This window comes from Polypterus senegalus, chromosome 2 (assembly GCF_016835505.1).
Source record: "Polypterus senegalus isolate Bchr_013 chromosome 2, ASM1683550v1, whole genome shotgun sequence".
NCBI classification, from domain to species: Eukaryota; Metazoa; Chordata; class Cladistia; order Polypteriformes; family Polypteridae; genus Polypterus; species Polypterus senegalus.
Window position 1 is genome coordinate 274,900,237 of NC_053155.1, and position 19,580 is coordinate 274,919,816.

At 36.1% G+C, this 19,580-nt stretch overlaps 1 protein-coding gene across 1 annotated transcript in view; it reads left to right on the plus strand.

The window, feature by feature from the left end:
• pola1 (polymerase (DNA directed), alpha 1) overlaps positions 1 to 19,580 on the plus strand; it is a 430,119-nt gene that overhangs the window by 181,782 nt on the left and 228,757 nt on the right. The window contains exons 29-31 of the mRNA XM_039745606.1: positions 8,860 to 9,065; positions 15,376 to 15,508; positions 17,734 to 17,865. Of these exons, the coding sequence (XP_039601540.1) occupies positions 8,860 to 9,065; positions 15,376 to 15,508; positions 17,734 to 17,865 (471 nt within the window). The remainder of the gene's footprint in view (positions 1 to 8,859; positions 9,066 to 15,375; positions 15,509 to 17,733; positions 17,866 to 19,580) is intronic.

The following is a 19,580-nucleotide window of genomic DNA, read 5'->3' on the forward strand; positions in this document are numbered from 1 at the left end:
TTTGCCTTTAATAAATTCAGTTTGGTCTTGTGATATTACAAAAGGAAGCACTTTCTCAATCCTTCTAGCTAGGTCTTTGAAAAGTATCTTTACATCGTTATTCAAAAGTGAGATTGGTCTGTATGATGCGCATTGTAATAAGTCATTATTTTGCTTAGGAAAGACTAATTCGAGCTTGATGAAAAGTTTCAGGTAGAATTTTATTGTCTCTAGCTTCTGTAAATGTTGCTAATAAAAGGGGAGCTAGCTTAATGGAGAATGTTTTATAAAATTCGCCAGGGTAGCCATCAGGGCCTGCAGCTTTCCCACTCTGAAGTGAGTTTATAGCATCTAGTAATTTTGATAGTGCCAGAGTATCTAGTTGTGGTATCTGTAATGCATCCAGATATGCATTAGGTTGTGTCTTGTCTTATTTATATTCTATATTATTTATACTTGTAGTAGTCTCTAAATGTGTGCATTATTTTTTATTTTTTTATGATGATTTTGTCTCTGTGTTGGTAATTACTGGGATTGCATTGTGAGCTTGCTGTTTATGGATTTGTTGAGCTAAAACCTTTTGGCTTTCTCTCCCTGTTCCATAGTAATGATGTCTTAATTTAAAAATGAGTTGTTATAGAGGTTGTCAAGAGGCTGACTTCTGAATGCAGAGCCTGGCTTTTCCTTTGAAATGCTTCATTTGGACACCAGTCATGTTCTTGATCTATTCTAGAAATTTCACTGTTTAGCTCTGATACCATCTTGGTTTCCAATTTATTTATGTGGGTGAGATATGAGGGATTCTGTCCTCTTAAAAAAAGCCTTCAGAGTTTCCCAGAGTATTCCTGCAGAAACCTCTGAGGATGTATTTGTCTCTAAAAAAATGATTTGCTTGGATATAAATTCTGTACAGTTTGCGTCTGCTAATTAAAGTGGGTTAAGAAGACATCTGCGAGATAAGTATGTGGAGCATAGTGATTTTAGCTCCATGGTCCGTGGAGCGTGGTCGGAGATGACGATAGCGTTGTACTTATATCATTTAATCGTTGGCCAGAAATTATTATCTATATAAAAAAAAAAAAAAAAAAATCAATTCTTGTGTAGCAGTGATGCACTGGTGAGTAGAAGGAATATGCTCTTGAGTTTGAGTTTAAAAATCTCCAGGGGATTGAGTTGTGATTTGTTACAAACTGTGTAATTGTCTTTATAGTGTTAGACATCATTGTCTGGACCAATCAAGGTCTCGATTTAAAATACAAAGTCCCCAGCCATTATAAATTTTATGAGTGTTCACATTTGGAATGGATGCAAATACTTCTGGATGAAGTCCTTATCTTCTACATTGAGTGCGTAGATATTTATCAAAATCACTTTACAGTTAAATTATTTACCTGTGACATTCACATATCTCCCTTCAGGATCAGAAACTACATCTGTTACTACAAATGTTATTGTTCTATATATAAGAATTCCCACACCTCTAGTTTTCTTTGTAAAGCTGGAATGGAATATTTGGCTAGTCCAGTCTTTGTGCAGCTGAAATTGATCCTTGCTTAATAAGTGGGTCTCTTGTAAAAATACTGTCTTGGCGTTTAGACCTGATGGTTGAGAGAATACTTTCTCTTTAATTCGTGATTTAGCCCTTTATCATTCTAGCCAAAAAGTTAACTGTTTTGTCATGAATATCTTGCTTCTGAGCTTTTGCTGTCATTTTGTAGTCTTAACTGAAAATAAGACAGCTTTGACCTTAATTTTCAGTTTTTACAGGAGTTATTGCCCTGAAGCTTAATTTTGTCTTGGCACTTATAATTATAAGAATTAAAAGAATAGATTAGGAATAGCTTGCCCTCTTTCTCAACCCTGCCCAGTAAAATTTGTAATGTTTTTAAATGTAACCAGATTGTCACATTCGTCCATGGATTTATAATGCAAGAATAAAAAATGCACCTTCATCTCTATATTATTTTTCATTTTATTTTATTAAATAAAAAACAAACTGAAAACTTATTATATTTATAAAATATAATGCAAAATTTATTTGTTTATAATTTTAGTTAGTGTGAAATTGAACAAAACAATTTTTTTCTTTTGTGATACAAAGATGAACTTTGCATTTGCTGCAGACAAATACTGGTGCACTCTTGCAATTTACATTTTTGCATCTTCCTCTGTTTGTGACCTCAGGGTAATGGTGAAGACCATCCAAACAGGTATCTCTTCCAGGCATACTTTTGGTGGCAGGACCTCTTCTCTTTTTGTTAGCAAACTCAACATCAGTAGAGCTAGTAGAAGGTCTGGCTCTTTTTGTTGGTCTATTACTTTTTCCTTCAAGAAGAAGAGCTTCGGCGATGCTCATTTTGAACTCTTGTAGACTTTGGATCTTTTTTTTGGTAACTGAAGGCTCTCACAGTCTCTACGACAAAGTAGCCAAGAGTTCACAACAGTCACATCTATAAAATGAAAAAATAATTTGTGATATTTTTTCGATCTGATGTGAATTATGTACAGTGCAATTAGCGAGTCCATCAAATCAACACCTCCCATAAACTGATTGTAGGTTTTCACAATAGTGGGGCAATCGATTGTGATGGTTTGTTTTGTCTTTTAGTCATATCGCTTACAGTTGGCCTTTGGTTCTGCCGAGGCAAAAGTTGACATATGGTTTACAACTCTATTATCTGCCCATTTCACTACACATACTTCAGTATCTTCAACTAGAGCAGTCACTTCTTGATGGGACCCTTTGCCTTTTTTCATCAAATTTTTGTCCTTGATTCGTTGGATGCCAGGTAAACGATTGATTCTAACAGTTCCCAAGCTAAATATTTTTTCTTTGCTAAAGTTGTAATCAAAGGAAGTGACGTAAAACAGTTATCAAAATATAATAAATGGTTTAATCCAACAGGAATTGATTGGGCCAATTTCAGTACTACATTTGAACTAGCTCCTAATACCGGTTCATTTTTCTCTGAAGATATGAAAAAATCATACATGATGCCTTTGTCATCGCAAAGAACAAAAAATTTGTATCCCCACTTGTGTGGTTTGCTGGGTGTATATTGTTTTATGCTTGATCTACCTTTCAATGGAACTATCTGTTCATCCACCCATAGCATTTGGGGCATTGGTATTTCCCAAAACTTTTTTTGTAAATGGTCTATCTAAAGCCGGATCTTGAATAATTTATCTGTTTTCTCATTAGGTAAGGGAATTTGTGAATTATCATTGAAGTGAATCTTGGACTTTATATCTTCCCATCCATCTCTACTTATCACTTCTGATACAGTAGGACAGTTTAGTTTGCTCTTCCAATATTAACGTGAATTTGAGAGCTTCACCATCGACATAGCAAGCAGTGTACCCAAAAATTGCTCAAGTTCCTGGCTACTCAGTGCAAGAGGTTTATTGGGATTTTGCTGGATTGCATAAAGATTTGATTGGTCAACAATATGAGTAATGATATCCTTTGAGAAAAAATGTCTAAAATATTCAACAGGACGTTTTAGTACCCCAGAAGATTTCCTTGTCCTAACCATTTAGGTACAGGTCTAGCTGTACCATCTCCAGAAATGTGCAGCCAAACAGGAATTCTTCGATTTTTTTGATGTAGATGGCTTTGAACTTGTAGTTATTGGAATTGATTCTTCAACTTCAACAACTGAAGTTTCTAACTCATCTTCACTAGTATTATCATTACTAACTACGAGGTCTTCTAATTCATCCAAATCAAAATATTCGGGCGTATATTCACTTCTTAACATGGGATAAAATAAATATTGTGATCAAAATAGTTCGAATACCTTTTTGCACATTTATGCCATCCCCTTGCTCAATTTATTGCCTCAACTGTCTAGCTCATCGGTGACATTACCGACGGTGTTGGGTTCAAGGGCTCCCGAACAGCAATGGGAGTATGGAGTCGAACCCGCATCATCACATTTGGTGGCAGCAGTGGGATGAGTTAGCAGTGAAGCCAGAAGAGGAGACAGAGCAGCAAGTGGGATTGGTACCAAACTTTGAGGACCCACGTACCCAAGCGGGAGGAAGACATTGTTAAAGGACTGAGCTTTTTAAGGACATTTATTTATTGTTGTGGTTTTTATGTCATTTAAAGTTCTTATTCTTTTAATGTCCTGTTTTTATGAAGGGGGCTTGGGTTGGTTTTATTGTGGATTGTTTTAGTGCTTTTATCATTTTAGTGCAGTGTAGAGTGGCCGAGCTGTGGACCTGAGCTCCAGTTGCATTGGGTTGGCAGTGGCGTGAAGCCTTCCCATGCAACTGGAGTTTTATGGGGGGTGGAATGTGGTGTTATCTGTCCACAGCTGTTCCAGCTAAGGCCGTTTTTTTTAAATAAATAATCACCACGCTCGCTGCTTAGTGAGGGGGCGTAGTGGCCGTAGCAAGCCGCGGGGCAATCTGCGGTGTGGGCGTTTCTCACCGAGTGCACAGGTGAGGGACTGCCCACATCCGTGATTGCTCCTGTGGCTAATGTGCTGCAGTTGCTATGGCTCCTCACTGTATAAAGAAGCGAGAGTCGGTTGGGGGGAGATAAAAACAGAAAGATCGATCAGAAAACGAAAGTAAAAGAACAGAAGTAAACGGAGGTTGGAGCAGGAAGCAGTGAGGAGGGAGAGAGCAAGTCAGTGCAGCAAGAAGCAGGCGAGCAAACGCTCGCAGGCACCTGAAGGCATCCTGGATGTTTGGCCAACACCTGGGAGAAGTTGTGGTCACTCCTGTAGAGTTAGATATGAAGGGCGGGAGTGATCGGAAGGCGCAGGACTCTCCGCGAAAGGTAGCGAGAGTTGGGACTTAGGGCGTGGTGTTCCCTGCGTGAGAGCCTTGGTCGTGGGGAATTCCCAAGTCGCTGTCCGGAGGAGCCGACCGCTGCCAAGGATCGGTAAGGCAACTGACAGCAGAAGCAGGTATAAAGAAGGTCAGCTGCAAAGTGAGCGTCTCAATTGTTGCGGGGCTCAGATGGGTGAAGCAGGAGAGATGCTGGAGTGAAAGACACCGGGCTTGCTAGTGATTTTAAAGACTGTTTCCTCTTGAACGTTTTAACCTCGTTGTTTTAAGAAGATTTTCTTTTTATTGATTTTTAAACCTCCACATTTTTCTTTTAATGGATTATTTATTGAACTATTTTTGAATCACTGCACTATTTATTGAACACTTTGTTTTTGATTGTTTTTTAATAAAAGCACTTTTGCACTTTTTTATACCATCCCCTTGCTCAAATGTTGTCTCACTGTCTAGCTTATCTCTGTAACATTATCGACGGTGTTGGGTTCAAGGGCTCCCGAATAGCGATGGGAGCGTGGATCAGAACCCACATCGTCACATGAAGTGCTGGAGTTTTAGAATGAAAATGATAGATCGTTATTTGGAACACATGCATTTAATGTGTGTTCCATTTCTGCAATTATCTGTGTAAACACATCATTAAAACAGAAACGTTTTTCATATTTTAGTAGTAAATGACAAAATGTAGACATAAATTATATAATGTGTAAAGCCTGAAGTCCAAAGATCAAATAACCACTTTCACAAAAGGTTTAAGGATGACGCAACAGTTTCCTTGCTGCAGCGGTAAGAATTGCTAAATTGTAATCAAGAGTCCCCGGTTCGATACTGACTGTCTTCTATATTTACCGTTTTGAGTGTTGAGCTGCTCTTATTAACATTATACAATAAAATCATACATTTGATTTGCGTCTGTAACAGCTTCTGTAAATTTATAATACTTGTAAAAGTTAGTGTTTTCACTTTTATTCTCTCAATCACGATCAGGAAAAATACTAACCCCCGTACCAACCCAACCAACCAAAAAAAGGTATCGGACGCCGATACTTTTTATCTGAAACTGGGAATAACTGTAGATGTGAGTGGTGCTACCGCAATGAAGTTAAAAATGTATCTGTATAATGTAATATACATACTTCACTGCATTTCATCTGCAATATGATATCAACAGCTCCAAGAAGATTACGCTTGGAAATTTAAGTTGATTTAGAAGCCAGTTGTTATCTGTGTAAATACCCACTCTCTTCTGTTGAATTGAATTCCTTTATTGTATTTATGGTACAATGAGATCCAATATGCAAATCCTCCATAAACTTAATTTCCTATGAAATGATAAAATAATAACAGTAAATAATAATACAACAAAACAATAAGAAGTATACAATATGAAAGCATAAGTGTCTCAAGTTGTGCAATATTACAACTGTAGTGCAAGTTTAAAGTGAGGTAATTGTATTTATAAGTACAAGCAGTTCTACTGGGAGCACATGATAGACTCACTGAATGCGTTTAGAGCTTGATGAAACTACTTCCGAAACTCCAGGTCCAGATTGGAAAGGCTCTGATGCGTTTGACGTATGGGATCAGTTCAAATAGACTGTGCGTAAGGCCGAGGCAGCGTGTCCTAGATGCTGTAATCCTGAAAATCCTCTTTCCAATCAGCTGCTGTACAGTTGTGATTCCACACTCGCATACATTGGGTGAAAATACTCTTGAGTGATGCACCGAGGTTAACAACAATAAAGCAGCTATAGTATTTGGAATAGTTAGCCAATTCCATGCACCATTATATTGTTACCGGTTTATTACAATCAGATGCCTTAAACTAATAAAAGGTATGTGTTTAATTTCAGTTTATTTGATAAAGCTGCGTCAGGAATGTGAATCTAAAAAAATAAAGGGAAACCACCCAGGAATGGTAGCACTGCTTTGACGCTGGGTGCCGCCAGTTTGCAAAACTAAACCGAAAACTTGCGTATGTACAGGTTAAGACTGGCGTAAGAATGTGCATGGCTTTATTCCAAGTTTAGTTTTTATACATCGTGATGTGAGCGTGGAAATGTGTACATAACATTTTTTTTTCGTATGCACGGTTTATACATGAGGCTCCAGGTGATATGCTTTTTTTAAAGATCTAAACAAAAGGTAAACTTTTCTGATTATAAAATCTTTTTTTTTTTTCTGAGTAAAGTATGTAACCATAATCATATATACTGTAGAATAGATCTGCACATGTTGTTCACCAAGAAAATTGTATTTATAAAATAAATTTAGACAAAGCAGCACATTTCAAAACCTGAACATCAAATGCAAAAGTTTCCATAAATACTAGTTCTGTATTAATTTGCGCCCTGGTATTTTATTAGCTCATATTTGGAAGGTGGTCTCATAGCAACTCATTGCTTGCTTGTAGTGGGTTTTGACATTAGGATGTGATATTGTTCATAATAAAGTGAATAAGAATAAAAAAAAACATTTAAACACATTTAGAAAGTTTTTAAAAAATTATATTTTGAAATATAAAACTCATATAAACTAATTTTTTTTATAAAGACTTAAAATACATAAGAGGAATTCCAATTCTCAACACCAGGACATTGTTGGCTATTATTGGCAAATGGCCATTAAAGGTTGAAGTGACTAATTTATGATTTACACACAACTTCAAAGCTTCACTTATCAGCAGTCATCACTGCCCTAATGCCAGTTTCTCTTAACTCGTCCTTAATTATCTTTAAATTCTATTTGGTTTCTAGAGAAACCTTTGTAATTGTATAAGTACAGTTGAAATCAGCTATTTTGTTCAATGAAGCATGTGAAATATTTTTCTTGGGCTTGTCAGGTTCTTGAGTTTCCAAATTCTAATTTTGATTTGAAAAATGGCCAAAATGAAACCCAAAAAACATATCAGTCTATCCTTGTTTTGCAAATTGAAGTTAATCCTATATGACCGACTTTAAAGAAACTAAAGAATTCTTACAAAACCTGCCACTACTGTCTTGAGAGAAGAGGACAAAGGGGAATCTAAGATAGGAAAAGAAACTGGCATTGATGTACAAATGCACAATAGGAAAAGCATATCAGATTCTGTAGTTTGAGAAACAGACACCTTACAAGTCCTGAGTTAGTCTGCTTCCTTAAATGGTGCATGCCATATACCGCTTTGCTAATCATTAGAACACGATAGTGATTCATACCTTTTTATGACTTAGTTTTCTTGTTATACATCCTTCCAGTTTTTCAGCCCATTTGTGGCTTCTAATTTTTAAGTAAAGGCTTTGGAATGTTAAATTCACTTAATTATTTGTGAGACATTTTGCCATGTCTACAATTTGTTTATTGTTCTCAAGTTCATGTAGTACAGTGAGTACTTGACCTACAGTACTTGACCTACAGTACCTTGGAGGAATAAAGGCTGAGAACCACTCAGTGAATGTTCATCGTTCTTTTTAATAAAAATTAGTATTATACCACCTTGCTCACTTGGACTTTGGCTTTGCATTTAGCTTGAGTCTGCATTCTATATATAGTTTTCTCAGGGGTCAAGATTTCTCCATTTAGTTCTAGGGTTTACATCTTGCCTGAAGAAGGGACATGAGTTGCCTTGAAAACTAGCATACTGTAATCTTCTTAGCTAGCCAATAAAAGGTCTCATTTTGCTTGGCTTTTCTCTACATCCATTTAGTTCTAAAATACTTTTAGCTAGAATGGTAATTCCCAGTTAGCCTCATGTGATATCTGAGTATATATAAGCATACTGGCAATGAACTGTCTTTTCAGGCAGGCTTTTTTCCTGCTTTGCAGCAGTTGGTTGTTTTTTTTTTTACTACCTTTACCTTGCACTGTGTAAAGGTTTATAAAAATATACAAAGAAATTGCTAGAATAAAACATTCATGTGCAGCATACCTTAATATTTTTATTTTATAAAGAATCAAAAATTAATATGTATAAAAAATTATGTAAATTCTGTATTTGATGCATGTTGCATTTTCTTATGTACTATATATGAATCCTATTCTAAAACACTTGGAAATTTAGTTTCTGGTTAATAAGCATCATTTCTCTCTCTATGTTTTTAGGTGAAAAGTGAAATCAACAAATTGTATAAACTATTGGAGATTGACATTGATGGAGTTTTTAAATCACTTCTGCTGCTTAAGAAAAAGAAATATGCTGCCCTAGTGGTAGAACAGACTGGTGATGGCCGGTACATAACAAAACAGGAACTGAAAGGACTGGATATTGTTCGGAGAGACTGGTGCGACCTGGCTAAAGAATGTGGAAAGTAAGTAAATCTCAAAATATGCAGAGATGCAGTTTTAGGCTTTGTGCATTTTTGCCAAACTACTTACATATTGTATATAGTTGACTGAAAAGGTTTGCAAAATCTTTAGAATTATCTGTATGTATTAGATAGCTCCAGAGGTTAGTTATGTGTGTGTCAGATTGGTGAACAAAAGGCTGAATATGTTGCAGCAGGTCATCGAAGAACAAGATAGACATGCACAAATATTTGAAGTGAACCTCTTCTTTTCAAATATAGGTCACCCACTCACAAGAATATTATACTCTCTTCCTTTACTGCTTCAGGTTAATGTGTCTTGACACTCCACCTGCACTTTTTCCTTTTAAAGCCAGTAATAACAGTCACAACTCTTTTTCCATCAGCAGTCTCACTTTCTCTGCTTTGACATTGTTAGGTATGTGACATTGATCAAACACTGTCACCTGCTGACAAGAAGAATATTTTGAGTTGCTGGAGTAATCTTCCCTAGTACCTTTTTTTTTTTATAAAGTTAACACAAGTGTTTTTTCTTCAAAAAAATAAGTATTGTGTTATATTACTTGCTTTACTTTAAAAATGAAGAAAGGATCCTTTGGTAGAGAAGTAGAGATTTTGATTGTTACCTTGCTTATTAGTTGTTGTTTATGTCATATATGCACTGTATAATAGATGTTTACAAAGCCTTAAAAGGCAAACAAAAATCCAATTTTTGTTTTTATGTCCCAATGTTCAATGCCTGTTAATGGCTCCTTTTGCTCCATTTGCTTCTTGTACTGCTTCTGCTTCAGGCTTATTAAATCTATGTTTAGGCCTACTCTATAATAGTGGTACAAAATGAACTGAAAAGACAATTACATTTTTAATCGCTATTATTTATATGAACAATTAATCACCATCTAAAATTCATGATCATGAGTTGGTCTCGTCCATTTGGGAGATGGACGTCTGAAGCGGAACTTTGTTAGCAGTGGTATTCATTTTCCTCTAATTTTTTATCATCCTGAGGTATCCTGTATTTACCCAACTTGAGGAGGTTTTGTTACAGTATATGCAAGCGTATAGAAATATTAGCAGTAAGAAAGGAGCTCAGAAAGAAATAGAAAAGAAATCCAAAGCTACGCCCAAGCCTAGACAGGCATCAAATCCAAACTCAAGGTACAGCCTTACAGAGACTGACCTGGAATAGACAGGCGAAAGCACAAATTACCTGGGATCCCGGTCCGCTACATTGTATTCACTTGAGAGCGAAAGTGGGAGCAAATGTGCAGGTTATGTAGGTCATGATAGCTCGTTGATTCCAGAAGTTACCATTGCCATTCCGTTACCTTGAATTATAACTATATAAATTATATAAATTATAGATCTAAACACTAGCGTGGAGAGTAGCTGGCGTACTGAAGAGTCTATAGCTGAAGGTTGAAGCCACCGTCGATGTACTTTTTATATAAGAGCCAGATCGAATGTTATTTACTTATTTACCTTTATTTATTTACTTACTTGCTACAGCGTAAAGTCACAAGAAGACTGCAGAGCTTCCCATGTACATATACAAAGTACAGCGATGACTGGCAGCAGATGTGTATTCTTTAGCTAAAACTCCCTAGCACGTCATTATGTGAAAACAGCATTGTCAAATGCGTGGCGGGGAGTTTGGGGGGGGGGCCGGCAAGTAGGAACGTGAATGCAACTAAGAGAATAAAACTGAATAAAAAAAAAAAAATTTAAAAAAAGCTAACCTTTACAAGTATCATAAATTTACAGCAGCTGTTAGACTGGAATCAAATGTATGTTTTTATTCTAAAATAGTAAGAATAAGAGCAGCTCACTTCTCAAAATGGACTCATCCAGGGTTGAACTTTCAAAGTTTCGATTAGATAGATAGATACTTTATTAATCCCAAGGGGAAATTCACATAATCCAGCAGCAGTATACTGATACAAAGAAACACTATTAAATTAAATAGTAATAAAAATTGAAAAATGAAAAAATAAAATTAATGTTAGCATTTACTCCCCCGGGTGGAATTGAAGAGTCGCATAGTGTGGGGGAGGAACGATCTCCTTAGTCTGTCAGTGGAGCAAGACAGTGACAAAAGTCTGTCACTGAAACTACTCCTCTGCCTGGAGATGACACTGTTCAGTGGATGCAGTGGATTATTCATGATTGACAGGAGTTTGCTTAATGCCCGTCGCTCTACCACAGCTGTTAAACTGTCTAACTTTACTCCTACAATACAGCCTGCCTTCTTAACAAGTTTGTCCAGGCGTGAGGCGTTTTTCATCTTTATGCTGCCACCCCAGCACACCACCGCTTACAAGAGGGCACTCGCCACAACCATCTGGTAGAACATCTGCAGCATCTTACTGCAGATGTTGAAGGATGCCAACCTTCTCAGAAAGTATAGTCGGCTCTGACCTTTCTTACATAGAGCATCAGTATTGGCAGTCCAGTCCAATTTGTCATCCAGCTGCACTCCCAGATATTTATAGGTCTGCACCTCATAAATAATAATAATAACCAAATAGATAAATAGATAGAGACTTTATTAATCCCAAGGGGAAATTCACAAATTTCATTACGTCAACAATTGATACCGTTGCGCCACCGAAGCAGTTATAGCAAATGTGTGTCCATGTCGCACCCTTACGTGGGCTCTTTTTCTGCAGTTATATTCTTGAATTTGTTCTGTTATATTTGTACCTTTTGTGAAAGTGTTTGTTTGATATTTGGAAATCAGGCTTCACACATTATACACTTCATGTCTACATTTTGTCAATTATTACTAAAACATGAAAAATGTTTCTGTTTTAATGATGTGTTTACATAGATCGTTGTAGACACGGAACATACATGAAATGCATGTGTTCCAAATAACGATATAGTACAATTTATAAAAGGTGTCATTTTGCTTGACTTCTCACTCTATACAAATCTAAGCCACTGACACGCAGGTAAACAGACTTGAGCTGAGAAAACTCTGCGGTGGTTGGGGGATATGATAGTCGGCTGCTGGCTACTTGCTGCTTATCGACACATTTACAGGACAAAAGACACTGATGGAGAGGTACGAAGCGATTTAAGGTGGGACAGATCTACAAGTTTTTTTCGTAGTCTCTGGTGATTCTAGTGTTAATGTAATATATTCACCCACAAAGTCAAACACCCCGGAGATGATATCATCGTTGGATACAGATAAAGCATTTATTATAGTCGTATGGAACTGCCTTTTCACTACATTGGAGAAATTTGGGTTTGGCCCGAACATTTGTGCATGGATCAATCTACTGTATACCAATCCAGAAGCTTCAGTTTGTATTAACTCCTTTAATTCAGAATACTTTAAACTAGTATGTGGTACCAGACAAGGATGCCCCTTGTCACCACTGCTTTTTGCAATTGGCATTGAGCTACTAGCAATTCACTGTCGAAATTCTTATGAGATAAAGGGGATTATCAGAATTCATGATCGTGGCTACTCTAGTGCCCAGAGAAGTTTGTGAAGGGTTGTCCTGGGAGCTCTTGTACACCAATGTTTATGTTTTGATTTCAAAAAGTGAAGCTCAATTGATGGAGAAGATAGTAACATGGAAAGTTGGTTTGCAAGTGAAAGACCTCTAGGTAAGTGCAGAAAATGATGGTCATAAGTAAAGTAGCAGGAAAAGTTGAAGAGGTGCATTTGTGGGTAATCTGCAGATGGCAAGAGTGGCCTTTGTAAAAGTATTTGGGAGTGGTGCTGAATGCTGAAGAAGTGTGTGTTAATTTAGGTATCTTGTGGAAGCAAATGTCTGTGCTACGCTTTGCATATTTGTAGCTAGTAATCCAACAAGGGAGAAAATCAATCACATATCTTAAACATAGTTTTTTGTTTCTAATCTTTCAACAACCTACCTGGTATCATCATCAGAGGAAAACTATTAGACATACAGGAATCAAAGGCAATATAGCAAATGAGATGGTGTGTGTGCCAGAATGGTGGAGGGAGTGGATCAATAAGGTTGGCTTCAGAGAGAGTTGTTCATAAAGTCTTTATTATTATTTAGGTGTCCTTTTTAAGCCTGCTTATGCAGGGTGTATGTCCAAATGTCCATTAATGGCTTTCTTTAAATGCCATGATTCAGCCATCTCTTTGGCACTTTTAGTATTAGCCCTGAATTTTACTTGCATCATGTCCCAGTTAAATATGTGTCCGGTTGAACTTGTATGTGTGTATACCAAAGATTGCGGGTTCTTCCTTCTGATACAGTTGTGTTTTATAGGTTTGTTCCACTCATACAGGTAGGCATGCACTGCATGGTGTAATGTAAACTGCGTTCTGTATCTCTGATGCAGCTTTCTCGCTTTTGTATGCAGAGTATTTTCAGGATTATGGGCTATTTTGATGCTAATTTTCAAAAGGTAGGTAAGTTCTGTTGCTTGGGTGACATCTCGAATGCTGATAGAGATGCAGGCACAGCAGTCATAGCCAGGGTGAGAACTGCATGAAGGAAATTCTGAAGGCTATCTTGAATTCTGACATCTACAGGAATCTTTTTGGCATGAATGACTATAATTTGTGAAAGCTTTTTGATGAGGAGTACTATGTTCTATGAGAGTGAGACATGGCCGATGAAAGTGGGACACAAAGCAAACTAGAAAAAACAGATGAGAATGATCAGATGAAAGTTTCACATGTCACAGATTGAGAGGAAGACAAATGCGGGTTTATAAGAAAAACATCTTGTGGAGGCTATAGGTTTTGTGTTAAGGAGAAACAGACTTGATTAAGTGATTAAGGGAATAGGTTCTCCATGAAGGATGTGGAGGCGAGGCTATTTGGCCCAACAGACATGGTAAAGAAGATGTGGTTGGAGTTGGTTTCAGATGGCGTGAAAAGAATGTGTCTCACTCCATAAGATGCCCAGTACAGAGGAGGTAGAGGAAAAAGATTTAGGAGGTAATGTCTAACCTATGTAAATTCTGAAAATGATTGTTAAACCTGTGTTTTCTATATTAGTTTATCTGTAAAATTGTGGTCTGATCAGTCAGAATGATATACCATACACCTAGACTAATAACGTACAAAAAACTGCACTTCTTCTTGTCAACAATAAACACATCTTTAGGCATTTGTAATCAAGGTTAGAAACATTCCTTCCATTTTTTCTACTACCAGAACATTTCTTATCAGCAATAACTTTACACAACAGTTTCTTTTCATTGATATTTCTTGCTAACATATGGACTGTGACTTGTCCATTCCAGTACACAACTTAGCTCTGCTGTCCAGGTGGAGCAAGATAGTATGAAACCCTTGACTCCACTTTTGGAGACTTCATTAGCCTAGAATATCACATAATTTTTTCAACCTCTACTTTGTATGTTTAAATGATTTATTCAGTACTGACAAAAAGTTGTGCAATTGAGTTTAAAGTCGAATGTGATGACAAAGTTTGATGATTGGTATAAATAGCTATATAAATATTTATAATATCTAAATAGCTTTTGTTGGTCACTCCTTGGGCTACTTCCAAAAGTTTGTCAAAATAATTAAGAAGCCAGTTAATCAATAAGGGAAAGCACAAAATGGAAAACATTTGCTGTAACACTGGAAGAGTAGTTGCAGAAATCGGCAACTAAGGCTAATGAATATTAATTCTTAGTGCCATTAAGATCATGGTAGTTTTGTGGCTTAATTTTTGACAAGTGAGATGCATAGTAGTGTTATTTTTTCTCTTCTTTATTTAACATGTGTCTTGTAATTAATGTTTGTTTTGTAGCTGTTTCCTGCATTTTGCATTATGAAATGACTTCTGCTTTATTAAGCAGAAAAGGGAATTACAGTTTATGATGGACACCATGCTGGTTTTCTGTTGATTTTTGTGAACATAAAAATTGTGATTGTTTTTTAAATGATTAAGCTATGACAAAATTTGTCAGACACAAAGCACAAGCAGTGTATGCAGCATGTAGCTGTTTGCCTCCAAGTGTTTGCCTGTTTTCTTTATTTGCTTTTTTAGGTAAAATCATATGCTGTTACACAGGATATTATATCTTAAACTGGTCACAGTTTTGTAATGTTTTTTCAATGCAACATGTCATTTAATGTTTCTTTGCAAAATTGCAGCTAATTTATAGACTTTTTTTTGCTTAAAATTACGTAGTAGGATACAGCCATACTTAATAATTTCAACATAATTAATTTTTATACTAGTAATAGCTTTAGAATATATTTGATCTTTTTGAATTGTTTCCTAATATTTCAGGTAGTAGATAACTTTGTAATCAATGCATATAGACTGACTTACCTTTTCTGTTGACATCTGTTCTGTAGCTACGTTATCAGTCAGATTCTTTCTGATCAGCCCCGGGATATCATTGTGGAAAACATTCAGCGGAGGCTTATAGAAATTGGAGAAAAAGTTGTGAATGGTAGCATCCCTCTTAACCAGTTTGAAATTCACAAGGTAAATGTTTTGTCTGTACATCTTAACACATGGTTGGTTCATGATACTTTGCCTAAATAAATATAATATCAAATATGTTGCCATGTGACATTTCGAAAAGTGATTTCTTTTTATAGAAATGTGCAATTTATATCAATCTAATAAAATATACATTGGAATGAAATCATAAATCAGAAGCTTGAACATGATTTCCACCACTAAACCCTTTTTTCTCATCTCTCCCCTGGTGATTTTGCATGTCCATCTTTTTAATCTCAGACTTCACCAAAATTATTTTTCAGCTTCTTCAGTCTGTTTTACTCCAGTAAAGCAAACAATTTCTTACACTTTTTTAAAAATATGTTTTTAATGTAGAGAAACTCCTTTAGAAGTTTTAGAACCCACTTTTACCAGACTGTACACTGATGAGTGTTACTTAAGAAATGTTTACTGTAAATGCCACACCTGTTATGCTCCCTACTCATCCACACTATACAATTCTTTGCTCTCCTCTATCACTGTAGTTTTACCCTCACTCGGCTTCAGTTCTAATTCACAGAACAGATAACCAGTGAAATCTCTAATTTTTAAACAAACCTTTCACAATCAGTTTCTGCACTCACAATAATCATTCTTACAATTCTGATTTTCTTAATGCCTATTCACCCTTTCTTATCCATCCATCCATTGTCTAACCCGCTGAATCCAAATAGGGTCACGGGGGTCTGCTGGAGCCAATCCCAGCCAACACAGGGCACAAGGCAGGAACCAATCCTGGGCAGGGTGCCAACCCACTGCAGGACACACACAAACACACCCACACACCAAGCACACACTAGGGCCAACGTAGAATCGCCAATCCACCTAACCTGCATGTCTTTGGATTGTGGGAGGAAACCGGAGCGCCCGGAGGAAACCCACGCAGACACGGGGAGAACATGCAAACTTCACGCAGGGAGGACCCGGGAAGTGAACCCGGGTCTCCTAACTGCGAGGCAGCAGCGCTACCACTGTGCCCCCTTTCTTATGATACATCAAAAATCTTTTAATTTGTTAATTAAACCTATTTCTCTCTCATGTAGTTTTTACTTAATTTCCTTCATGATAAAGTTAAGGTAAATTCCTCTGCCTTTTTCCTTCCATTAAAATAAAATGCATTCATCTGACTTAATATGATCCCCAATTTGTTCTAGCTCTTTGCTTTGTTTCTTTTTTTTAATAACTTGCACAGGTCAGTTCTGCATTCCACTCCAAGTACTCTCTCCACTTATAAAATTTTCAACAGCTTTCTTTTCTTGCAGCCAACAGCATCACCTTCATCCTAATTGTGTTTTTACTTGACAGTTTCTTCTTGTCATCATTAAATTTATATTTGGTACTCTAGCTGTTTTGTAAGCAAGTTAAATCTATCAATTTGTTTATTTTCAATGATGCCTTTCATAGACAATATCACAAATTGCTTCACAAAACAAACAATAGTGCAAATCAAAGTAGCAAAATAATGAACATGACCATTTTTATATGATAAATTGGAAGGAAACAAACAGAGGAGTGTACATAAGTAAAAACTGAAAATAGGTGGGAATACCTGATAGTAAGAGAAGACAATACAGTACTGTATTATTGCAATATGTACAGAAGCTGTAAATGGTTTTAGGCATAATTGACTAAAATGCAATGGAAAGTTTTTTTTAATGTGATTTGCATTTGACTACTAATGCAGCAATGCCTGTTTGTCTATATCAATTCTCTTATTGCTATACAGATTTCTCTATCATTCCTTATTCTTTATGTCTCAATTAAAACTTCTGCCATTTACATCAATGCACCATTTGTCATTGAGTTTTGTAGCATTTTTGATTTGGGGGTCTTTACCTCTAAGTTTAAGTTTCAGTTTGTCACATTTGCAATCTACAAGAGTCACCCAGGCATGTATCCCCAAATGACCTGTTTGTCCTTTACAAACCTGTTGGGCATGTCTTGACGATATCTTCATCACCTTTAAAACTGCTTTATATTTGCTAATTTTTCCTTTTTCAAGCATCCATTTTCTCTATGAAATGCACCACATAAAATAGATCTTAAGTCAGTTGTTTGTTACATATCATATATAAAAAGGATGATATGTACATTTTTGGAAAAGATGCTATTGCTATAATTTCACAAGTTTATGTCACTTATAAATTTAATTTGTCTAAATATTGATATGTAATTTAGTTTTCTTATGCATCTGTTTTTCTGCTTAGGCCTTGACAAAAGATCCTCAAGATTATCCTGACAAAAAAAGCTTGCCCCATGTACATGTAGCTTTGTGGGTAAACTCTCAAGGTGGACGAAAGGTGAAAGCTGGTGATACCATATCATATGTGATCTGTCAGGTAAAGAATAATGTTTACTTATATGTTTGGTTTATACTTGATTGCTACCTGCATTATGTGCTTTTTATCTACAGTGCCCATCTTATTTATCATCTAATGTTCTGTTTTACTACTGATCAAAATCCTTTTGGGTGATTTGTGGTTATGGAGGATCTGCACCGTTATCATAGTATTACTTGTTAATAATTCCTATTTTTAATAGAGATTTGTTTACAAAAAATGAAGATACTAAATTGACACATTTCTAAGCAGTTTTATGCATGATTAAAGGTTAAGTGACTATTAAAGGTAAGCCTAAATTCTAGTTCTAAACTAAAGTTCAAGCCATTTGAATATAGAGTCATCAGTACTGCTTTCCTATTTGTGCAATTACCTTTAAATTGAAGGATGAAAAAAGTTCACTTCCATTCAGTTTCATCTATTTGAATCAGTAAAATAGACATAACTGTTACAGTTGATTGTCATCAGCATATAAAAAGTTAATGTTATGTTGTTTTTTTAAATTATATCTCTTATAACATGTCAAGATTGTGTCTCCTATAGCAACATATCAAGAAAATAAAGTGTTCTTCCCTTAGGAGCTCCACATTTAACAGCAGACAGGAATGAGGGAGCACTGCCATCATTTTTCTGCAAGATATGAAAACTATTTGATGAAATAAACCAACTAACAATAGTGCCTGAAGCTCTAACTCAATTCTGAAACATGGGCAGTAGAATGCTATTGTCAGTAGTTTTTAAAAGCTGTTCTTAAATCTAAAATCACAATGATGGAACCATTTATTGTTTGCGTTTGTCATTTATAACAAATTTAAGGATTTCTGTGAGCTGCAGTTAGGGCAAAGTCCATTCTGAAATTTCTGTTAAATGTTGGATTTTTTTAAGACAAGATTTCAGTTATAGGCTTACAATTCTCTAAGCTTGTTAAAAACAAAAGGTAAATCTGAAGTTAGTCTTTAATTTTTAAGAGCTTATACTGTAAATCCTAAGTCGCCTAATATGACTCTTTCGCACATTCGCGCACACATTTATACGTGAAAATGTCACTGTTTGAAAACGCTATTGCATTTGAACATGTGTTTTTCGATCTTGCCTATACAGTAAGAAGTCTGTCTTCATTTTTATTGTGATGTGAAATTTTGCATACAAGTTGATAAATATTTTGTATGTCTTTATTTGCAGTTTAGGCAAAGTATTGTAATTATCTATCTATCTATCTATCTATCTATCTATCTATCTATCTATCTATCTATCTATCTATCTATCTATCTATCTATCTATCTATCTATCTATCTATCTATCTATCTATCTATTAGTGTAACATTAGTGAGAAGCATTCATGTTTACCCCTGCCTTTTAGGAATGGGTCTCTTTGAATTTTACAACAGAGTTGGGGGGGGAAGTGGCTTAAACAGGTTTAGCTAATGTTTCTCTGAAGTCTCTCAGTCAACCCCATAGGAAAGTCAGGCTGCCTAATTGTCAAACTTTAGCTCAACAAATGGTTTTGCTGGGTGGCAGATGTGAAGATATTCTATACCCCCCCAAATTGGTCTGAAGTATGGCTGTTTGGAACTGGTTTGTATCAGAAGCCTTTAAGTACCATGATATCCTATTGGCTCTAGGAGTTGGACAGAGAATCTATAAATTTGTTCACTCCCTCTCTCTTACCAAACTGATGCATGAACTGAAAAGGACAACACAATGAAGAGCACAGC